The 10,653-nt window shown below is 35.1% G+C and overlaps 1 protein-coding gene across 2 annotated transcripts; it reads right to left on the reverse strand.

The window, feature by feature from the left end:
* Nucleotides 1-856: 856 nt before the first annotated feature.
* LOC125659398 (clarin-1-like) lies at nucleotides 857-10,647 on the reverse strand. 2 transcript variants are annotated; one of them, XM_056150551.1, is made up of 4 exons: nucleotides 10,546-10,647; nucleotides 7,804-7,914; nucleotides 7,188-7,367; nucleotides 857-2,747 (listed from the first exon to the last, which is right to left on the reverse strand). In XM_056150551.1, exons 1-4 carry the CDS (start codon nucleotides 10,622-10,624, stop codon nucleotides 2,488-2,490), a joined length of 630 nt encoding a protein of 209 aa, XP_056006526.1. In that variant the 5' UTR covers nucleotides 10,625-10,647; the 3' UTR covers nucleotides 857-2,487. The 2 variants fall into 2 exon arrangements, with proteins under 2 accessions (XP_056006526.1, XP_056006525.1); XM_056150550.1 differs by having other exon boundaries at nucleotides 10,534-10,647.
* Between the last annotated feature and the right edge of the window lie 6 nt (nucleotides 10,648-10,653).

The raw sequence follows: 10,653 nt of genomic DNA on the forward strand, positions 1-10,653 counted from the left end.
ATTAGAGTAGACAGGTTCTACTGTTTCCTGGCCCCACATTACAGTAGACAGGTTCTACTGGTTCCTGGCCCCACATTACAGTAGACAGGTTCTACTGTTTCCTGGCCCCACATTACAGTAGACAGGTTCTACTGTTTCCTGGCCCCACATTACAGTAGACAGGTTCCACTGTTTCCTGGCCCCACATTACAACAGACAGGTTCTACTGTTTCCTGGCCCCACATTAAAGCACAAGCTTCTGCCCCAGCTAGGAGTCATGAAATTTAAAATTCTAGCAGAATTTTATAGTTCCGCTATATATGCCTTCAGTTTACATTTAATATGGGCAGAAGTAAAGAAGATTTTAAAACATTATGAAATCAATACTTTGTAACAAATATGGCACTACCTTGGATTCTGAAACACTTGTGAGTCAAGAAATTTACGATTTTGTCAGAATGCTTCCTGAACATGCAGTCAAGTTTTTTATTTGGTGTCAACAGAAGAACGAGTTTTAAACATTGGATATCTTAATACTAATGACCATTTTTGGCCATGTCTCAGAGACTCAATGCCTGCCACAAGGTCGGCTCATGAAATTTACAATTTTTATGGAGAGCTTACTGCTCTGCATCACAATGAATTTCTGCCTTTTCCCTATGGTCCTATAAGTGCTTCCTTTTTTATCTCAGAGGCCTTATACATGTACCAATTTGAAAAGATTGAGTTAAGCAATTATCAAGAAGATGTTGGAAATGTGCCATTGTTAACAAAAGTCACACGATGGACAGGGACTGATTCCAATAGGTCACCGGAGTAAGTCAGGTGACATAATAAACCAAGCCTTTGATGAACTAACAAAACAACACTGCATAAGAACATTTCATCTTTTACTGGAAAAATAACAATATTACTAGCTGTTTAATCTGATTATGTTCACGGAGGGATTCGATCAGCAATGATGAAGAAAAGTTAACAAATTCAGTTTTAAAATGAGAAAAGGGGATTTCATATTAAAACTTATTATCTTAAATACAATATTGTATAATGTTTATTCCTTATACACAATTTCACAGACTACATCTCTTTTTGTCTGTTTAAAGAACGTGAATTATAAATTTGTTATTTTTTTTTTTTCCTCGCAACACATTGGCAATAGTAATTAGATATTGTAGTACCTACATGTATAAGTCTGGGTTGTAGCACCTTACCAATTCTGTGTTGATAAATATCTCACAATTCATATATAACACCAATGATATCCTCAAACCAGCCCACTCTATCCATTATACCAGCACTTTAAATAGCAGCATATCCTCCATAAAAATCTCTGATAAAACAGCTCTTACAACATCTTCATTAAAAACAATTAAGAACTAATTATATGACTAGATAATCATGGATAAAAATTGACATTAATCATTAATACAAAAATCACATTCAATCATTAATACTTTTTCTCTTAGTATATAAAAGTCTAATATATTGTTCTAATCGTTCTGAATAAAAATCAGCATAAATGCATTAACAATACACAGAATCACATAAGCTACAAACATACATATAATCATAATACATGTTAAATCACTAAAGTGAAAATGTAAATAAAATGGCGAAACAGGAATTGTTTTGATTTTCATACATAACCATAAGCATTAGGAATTAGCATAATGTATATTTATTTATCATCTGTAAAACTTGTATAAAAAAAGAAAAACAGCAACAGACAGTGCAAATTCTCCATCACTCACAGACTGCCCGACAGACACCTGCTTATATAAACAGTGCAAATTCTCCATCACTCACAGACTGCCCGATAGACACCTTCTGCTTATATAAACCGTACAAATTCTCCATCACTCACAGACTGCCCGACAGACATTTTCGTCTTATATAAAGTAAAATCATTCTGAAAATAAAGACTTCCTCACCAAGTAAAACGAGCACTACTAACATCAAACCAGTACTGTCACAAGGAAGTCAATAAAGACAACCTCCGAAAAGGCAAGAATATGACAAAATAGAGACAACCTTAAACCAGGCAAGAATATGAGACAACAAAGCACCAATGAACTATCAAGTCTAGAGTATAGACAACATCTGAATTGAACTGTTCTTGAATTTGGACCATCATGTCCATGTGTAGTTTATGAAGGGCCTAAGTTTCAGTTAATTATGAGATATCTGCACAGCATGAAGAACAAGAAACTTAACATAAAAGAACTTAATGACATATCATGGAAATATATAGTTCATTTTCAAAGTTCATGCAATTCTATTTTTTAACCATTTGAAAACAAACCATGCTTGATTTTTTAACAATTTCTACAAAATTTTCCAAAAATAAATATGAAGGTGTAAATATCACCTTTCTACAAATTCATTCTGATTCTTATTCATGACAATATAAAAGAAATCTTGTGACTCGCCTTGAAATGCTAGTTCTCCATGATGTACTATAGCGATATGTAAATTGATTAGGACACGCATTCAATATTCCTGACATCGTTAATAAAGTATGATTCCATTGTCCATTACTTTTTCTGCTTCTCTAGTGAAGCCACATGAGAATTTTATCCCAGATAAAAATAAAAATCCCAAGTTTAAGAGGAAGATAATGAAGGCCGCCATCAGCATGTAGAAAGAGAAGTCCAAGTCTGCATCACTGACAAAGTCATCCAACTGATCCTCCCAGGGCATCAAGCCCTCCTTGTAGTACTGGAAGAACAGCACCAAGTACACCACCATACCCAGCAGAGAAAACAGCACTGTAAACAAAGTATGTATACTGTATAACAGAGAAAACAGCACTGTAAACAAAGTATGTATACTGTATAACAGAGAAAACAGGACTGTAATCAAAGTATGTATACTGTATAACAGAGAAAACAGCACTGTAAACAAAGTATGTATACTGTATAACAGCACTGTAAACAAAGTATGCATACTGTATTACAGAGAAACAGCACTGTAAACAAAGTGTGTGTGTGTGTGTGTGTGTGTGTATATATATATATATATATATATATATATATATATATATATATATATACTGTATTACAGCACTGTAAACAAAGTATGTTTACTGTATTACAGCACTGTAAACAAAGTATGTATACTGTGTTACAGAGAAAACAGCACTGTAAACAAAGTATGTATACTGTATAACAGAGAAAACAGCACTGTAAACAAAGTATGTATACTGTATTACAGAAAACAGCACTGTAAACAAAGTATGTATACTGAAAACAGCACTGTAAACGAAGTATGTATACTGTATAACAGCACTGTAAACAAAGTATGCATACTGTATTACAGAGAAACAGCACTGTAAACAAAGTATGTATACTGTATAACAGCACTGTAAACGAAGTATGTATACTGTATTACAGAGAAACAGCACTGTAAACAAAGTATGTATACTGTATAACAGCACTGTAAACAAAGTATGTATACTGAAAACAGCACTGTAAACGAAGTATGTATACTGTATAACAGCACTGTAAACAAAGTATGCATACTGTATTACAGAGAAACAGCACTGTAAACAAAGTATGTATACTGTATTACAGCACTGTAAACGAAGTATGTATACTGTATTACAGCACTGTAAACAAAGTATGTATACTGTATTACAGCACTGTAAACAAAGTATGTACACTGTATTACAGAGAAAACAACACTGTAAACAAAGTATGTATACTGTATTACAGCACTGTAAACAAAGTATGTATACTGTATTACAGCACTGTAAACAAAGTATGTATACTGTATTACAGAGAAAACAGCACTGTAAACAAAGTATGTATACTGTATTACAGTACTGTAAACAAAGTATGTATACTGCATAGCAGAGAAAAAGCACTTGTAAACAAAGTATGTATACTGTATAACAGAGAAAACAGCACTGTAAACAAAGTATGTATACTGTATAACAGCACTGTAAACAAAGTATGTATACTGAAAACAGCACTGTAAACAAAGTCTGTATACTGTATTACAGCACTGTAAACAAAGTATGTATACTGTATTACAGAATACAGCACTGTAAATACCTTAGGCTTAGCATAATTCAAGGATGACAGACCCCATTCGTTTCAAGAATAGAGATTTTATTCAAATTTTTATATAAGGTAAAGCATGCATTAATGAGTTAATATCAATGAAAAAAAGCAAATAAAAAACTGTTTCAAAAGTTGGCTATAAAGTTGTCGCATTTGCAAAGAAAATATAGGGAAATATCCAATGTGCAATATAAAAGTTAAATTTAAAAAAAAATCTACAATAGAGTTTTAATCCAAATTAAAGAATGATGTTAAAAAGACAATGAGCTTACTAATTATAAGGGGGAAAGTATGGGTCATCGGCAAATTTTTTTCAAGGGAGCATATCAAAGGATGATTTTTGGCCAGTTTTCTAGGAAAATGTCATTAAAGAAGAAATGGGTAAGTTTTCTACTTGTAGTTTCATACTTTCCTTTTAAATACTAAATAATCATATGGATTAGGAAAAGGTTTATCAATCATATATACAAGCACTGGGTCATTGAATAATATTCCAGTGTTGGTGTCAAAATATGTAATGTATGAACTGTCAAAAATTCAATAATCTCGATATAGAGCTCAGTATACAACTGATTTGTATGCAATATGCACATTTTTTTTTTTTTTTTCATAATCTTTAACCTCTCTAAATTAATTTTGGAAATTCAAATGTCTGAATAAAAGCATGCATATTTTGTATTGATAAGAGACCAAATACATGACTTATTGGACAGTTTCAAGATAAGATTTACCATGGGATTTAACATGTACTTCTAATGTCATTTTTCGTTTATAACATTTTTCTGATGACCACTCTCAGAAACAAAATGGAATTTTATTCCCTGAAACATTTTTTTATGAGTTAAGCTTAAGAGTAGCGTATAATATAGGAATTCTGACATTTCTTGTACATGTATTGAAAGTAAATGCATATAATACATGTTTAGGTAATAAGCAGTACATGTGTATTGGCAATATTGCAATCTCAGACACGAGTAACTAAAACATTATTATTCCTCAGTGTATTTTTCTCTATATCAAAATGACAATAAGCCGAATATTTTCGTCCAAATATATGTACCTCTGCCATGTGATCATTTCTGTGTGATAAAAATTTCATGTGATGAAGAAATAAAATTGTTGGGTATTACAATTGATTTTAAACTTTCTTTCAACACACATATTACCAATATTTGTAAAAAGGCAGCAAGGCAATTAAATGTTCTTAAACGAATAGGCAAACATCTTAGCAAATTAGGTAAATTAACCATATATCATTCATTTATTATGTCAAATTTTAGTTATTGCCCGTTGACATGGCACTTCTGCACTGAACAAAACACCCGCAAAATTGAAAAGATTCAGGAAAGAGCTCTGAGGTTTATCTATGGTGACTATAAAAGTACTTACGAAAACCTATTAAAACAATCTAAATTGCCTTCACTAAAAACCAGAAGAATGAGAACAATAGCTTTAGAAACTTTTAAAATTATCAACAAACTGTCCCCACTTTTTTTACAAGATCTAGTTGTTATAAAAAACCATTCATACAATTTTAGATATACAAATACAGCGGAAGTACCAAGACCTAGAACAACCAGGAACGGGATTAAATCTTTCAGATATGAGGCAGCAAAGCTCTGGAACTCTTTGCCAAATGAAGCAAGAAATATTACATCATATAATCTATTCTCAAATTATATTCAAAATTGGTGTGGGGAATTAAATTGTAAATGCAGCTCATGCAAATTCCAGCCTCTCCTGCCTAAATCTTAAAGTTTTGATCTAACTTCTAACTATGCTTCTAAGCTTACATGTACAAATTTAACTGTTTTATTTTTACTCCGCTCTGTCTCTTAGGTATGCATATTTATTTATTCTATGTATATATCCATATTTTATGTTTGTGTTGCAAACTGTTTTCAGTGCTGCATGCTCATCTTAATATAGCTAGTCCCTGTGTAAATATATGCATGACTTGTGATGTCTGTATACATGTATGCGTCCTGTTTTATTTCAAATTTCTGTTTTTATGTCTATGCATGCAATTATATATCATTAGTGCTTTGTGGTTTTTTTTAATGCTATATAGTCGGTTAAAGAGCTCTTAGCTCATGTTTATTGTTTACCTGTATATAGTTTCCGACTTTAAATAAAAATTACTTACTTACTTACTTACTTTTTACTTGTGCTAGGATCTGCACTAGGGTTGATAGTCTTCAAACTATTCAACGGCAGCATCGATTTTCCGCGCAATTTGGCATTGTGACGTCAAATACAAAGCCCAGCGGCGTATTCAACGTCACAACTATAGCAGCTGTTCCCAACTTATGACAGAACGATTTGCTTCATTGTCGGAAGAGAATTATTCAGCTTTGGTATAACAATATATGGGTAGGGGCGATAGCGTGTTTATTGTCAGCCGAGGGAGAAACTACCCCCGGCCCTGCCTCTGTTCTTCGGTTGTTGTTGATTGATACTTGTTTTAGTCATTTTTACTGTGTCATTTTGATGAATGCATGGTCGAAAGATTTCAAAATATAATTCTACCTTAAATTCTTTTCTGCGGCTGGTTGCAAACAGATATTATCATCGGTTTTGAGTAATACACTTCTGGTGCCTGCCGTAAATTGTTAATTGTTTATAGAGTAATACAGTAATTACTGTTAAAAAGAACATTCAGGATATAAACTACATGCATATTCAGATGTAAAATTTTAATAACAAAAGTCTTGATATTTTTTTACTTTGTTATGCATACCTATGACAGCTTAATTCATGGCATATGCGCAGGAGTTTGTCAAAACACGGACAATCACGGAATCCCAGAAATTGCACACAAAACACAGAAGTATCACGGACAGATTTATTAAGTCACAGATTCACAGATACCAAAGCTAAGGAAATTCTATAAATTGATTTTATTGAAGAATTTATATGAAATATGGATTAAAATAGCCCTAAGATGCATTACTTGTATAATGAAAGAAGTACAACCCCAAGTTCAGTCCGTAAATTTCGCATGTTCATAATGTGATGAAACAATTACGACGACGTCACAATGCACGGAGAATGTAATTGGCAATGGGCACGGCTTAATGCGCAGAAGTGAAAAATTTTGAATTAGGTCTGTCATCCTTAAGTTAAATTGACTTATATACTAACATGCTAGTCCTTTCCACAAGTACAGGCCCAAAGGTCCAGTGATGGTCTCGATGGGTTTCCCACAAATGTTGAAGATTGCGAATCCAATGTACACCAATGCCCAGATCATTCCTACAGCTGACATGATTATTACCACCACCCACAGGCTAAAGGGAAATAACCCATACTGGTACAGCTCACCTTTAAGTTCAAAGAAGAACAGTTTCATGGTTACATTGAATTGAAGCTGGCTGATATATCGAAAATACAGAACAACCAAAGTATGTAATACATCAACAGCACAATACAAACTGAGCCACAGACGTAAAATTTAATTATTTAGTATAAACACATACATGTATATATATTTTGTACACTGTATATTACTTTTTTAAGATTTGAAATATGAAGACTTACTATCAAGAGCTTTACACAATATCCCTAAAACCTCTAAGTTACCTGTACTGAAATTGTATGCATGTAGAACTGTGTGTGGATATGTTTGAATGGATGGTGAATGTGAAATGTAAAAATGCTATTGGTATTATACTAAGTTATTTAATATATTATATGCATTATACATGTTTCAATGGAAAAATGCAAATAAAAAAAACAACAAAAAAGTCCATCACAATACCTGTTTGATTATTGTAGATGTTGACTATGTCTTTTAATTTGTCTCGCCGTACTGAACTGTTTGAGATGGACGATGAATTGAACAGCAAGCAGTAGCTACTATCACAAACAACTGAAACATGACATCAATAATAATATACAGTCATCATTGGATATTCTTTTCAAACAGTCCAATGCCTGTATTCATCAGCTGCTTGCTGAGTTATGACAAAACTATAGATATAATGTACGTGTTGAACACTGCTACATTGGAAATAATACGCAATTTCCAAATTGCTCAATAGTTCTTTCCCTTTGTGGAACTCTTATGCACAGTGAGACACAAAACATACTATCGTCTACACGCGGTGGGTGCAAATGCTTATCTCGCTGCCTTGATATATTGCCTAAAGGCCGAATATCAGACATCATGTAGCCACCCAAACTACAGGGACACACAATATTAGTCAGTTTATTAGTATTTGATAATAAAATAGCTCAAACAAAAATCGATAATCATCATTTTTCTTTGATTCAAATATCACTCATGCAGAAGAGGAAACAAAAAATAATTTCATATTTAATTCAATGGCCTAATTCAATCAAATATTATTCTTGATATGGTCAGTTTCATGTATACCAACGGCTGATATAAACAAAATTGACACTTCCATTACTTTCATCCCTATCAACATAGGAAGTCTATAGTATATGTATACATCTTGTACCCACCCAAGCGTTCAACAGAACACTGAACGTACCTCTATCACAGAAGAGCTGATATCTCGGAAGTTGCGTATTAACCTGATACATTTGAGGGATGTGATAAAATGCAGTTGATGGTACGTATATCTACATGTGATACATGTTAAAGTGCATGGGTTGTGCTAGCTAAAAGTGCACACCATGCACTGCCCGATGATTAATGACTGATACCACTCATAATACAGGTGTGCTAGCTGACGACAGCTTCTTGTTCACAGAGTCACAGGAATGTTGTGGACTCCAGTCATTGTATGCTCCAGTGATAAGAAACAAACAGCACAAAGAATCATGACATTTGTAGCGATTTGTGAACAGACTTAATCAGGAATATGAGGAGATTGCTGCATACTACCAACAGATATTGGCAGCGCTGTCCTTAAAACCTGGGGCCCGGGGTATCTCAACAGATATAGGCAGTGCTGAGTCCTTAAAACCTGGGGTATCTCAACAGATATAGGCAGCGCTGAGTCCTTAAAAGATGGGGCCCGGGATATCTCAACAGATATAGGCAGCGCTGTCCTTAAAACCTGGGGCCCGGGGTATCTCAACAGATATAGGCAGCGCTGTCCTTAAAACCTGGGGCCCGGGGTATCTCAACAGATATAGGCAGCGCTGTCCTTAAAACCTGGGGCCCGGGGTATCTCAACAGATATAGGCAGTGCTGTCCCTAAAACCTGGGGCCCGGGGTATCTCAACAGATATAGGCAGCGCTGTCCTTAAAACCTGGGGCCCGGGGTATCTCAACAGATATAGGCAGTGCTGTCCTTAAAACCTGGGGCCCGGGGTATCTCAACAGATATAGGCAGCGCTGTCCCTAAAACCTGGGGCCCGGGGTATCTCAACAGATATAGGCAGCGCTGTCCTTAAAACCTGGGGCCCGGGGTATCTCAACAGATATAGGCAGCGCTGTCCTTAAAACCTGGGGCCCGGGGTATCTCAACAGATATAGGCAGCGCTGTCCTTAAAACCTGGGGCCCGGGGTATCTCAACAGATATAGGCAGCGCTGTCCTTAAAACCTGGGGCCCGGGGTATCTCAACAGATATAGGCAGCGCTGTCCTTAAAACCTGGGGCCCGGGGTATCTCAACAGATATAGGCAGCGCTGTCCTTAAAACCTGGGGCCCGGGGTATCTCAACAGATATAGGCAGCGCTGTCCTTAAAACCTGGGGCCCGGGGTATCTCAACAGATATAGGCAGCGCTGTCCTTAAAACCTGGGGCCCGGGGTATCTCAACAGATATAGGCAGCGCTGTCCCTAAAACCTGGGGCCCAGGGTATCTCAACAGATATAGGCAGCGCTGAGTCCTTAAAACCTGGAAAATCTCAACAGAGATATAGGCAGCGCTGTCCTTAAAACCTGGGGTATCTCAACAGAGATATAGGCAGCGCTGTCCTTAAAACCTGGGGCCCGGGTATCTCTACATATTCTGAGAAGTTTCCTGTTGTGGGCTACTTTTACTTTCAATTTGAGACAAGTATATAATGGACCTCCAGAAACCCTTTAACCTTTTTAGCATCACCTGCATCTACTTCAGATCTTAGGAAAAACCCTGCATAAAGGATAGTACATGTGTTAATTTGAACTAAATGTTCATTATACACTAATAAGTGTTTCTTGAGGCATTCAGCTCTAATTTAAGTCTTTCCCAAAATAATGCTTATGACAATATTATATATTCTGGTCTAATATCCAAATATATAATGCTAGGATCTATCCTGACCGTGCAGAACGGAGATTTGTTAGGTAAGACACAGTCAGATAGAAAAAGACCACGGTCGGAGGTTACAAAAAATATAATGAAAATAACAATGCAAATATTTCAAAGTAAAACTATTTGGCGATGTTTAATACGGGAATGGATACTAAATATGTGTTTGCATTAGTGTTGAATAATCGGGGAAAATGAATCAATATTCATTAAAATATCTATAAAAATAATTTTCAATAATATAGTCTATTCTTTAATTTATTTGAATCTGGACTTACTACAAGTATTACCTGTGATGTTCTGTTTCCGTATCCCATTACCATAGTCTATTGACCGACTCCCATAAAACAGTCCAAATGTGCTGTTCATATTCGCAATTCTGGAGTAATTGTGAGATG

Source organism: Ostrea edulis, chromosome 9 (assembly GCF_947568905.1).
Source record: "Ostrea edulis chromosome 9, xbOstEdul1.1, whole genome shotgun sequence".
Lineage (NCBI taxonomy): Eukaryota > Metazoa > Mollusca > Bivalvia > Ostreida > Ostreidae > Ostrea > Ostrea edulis.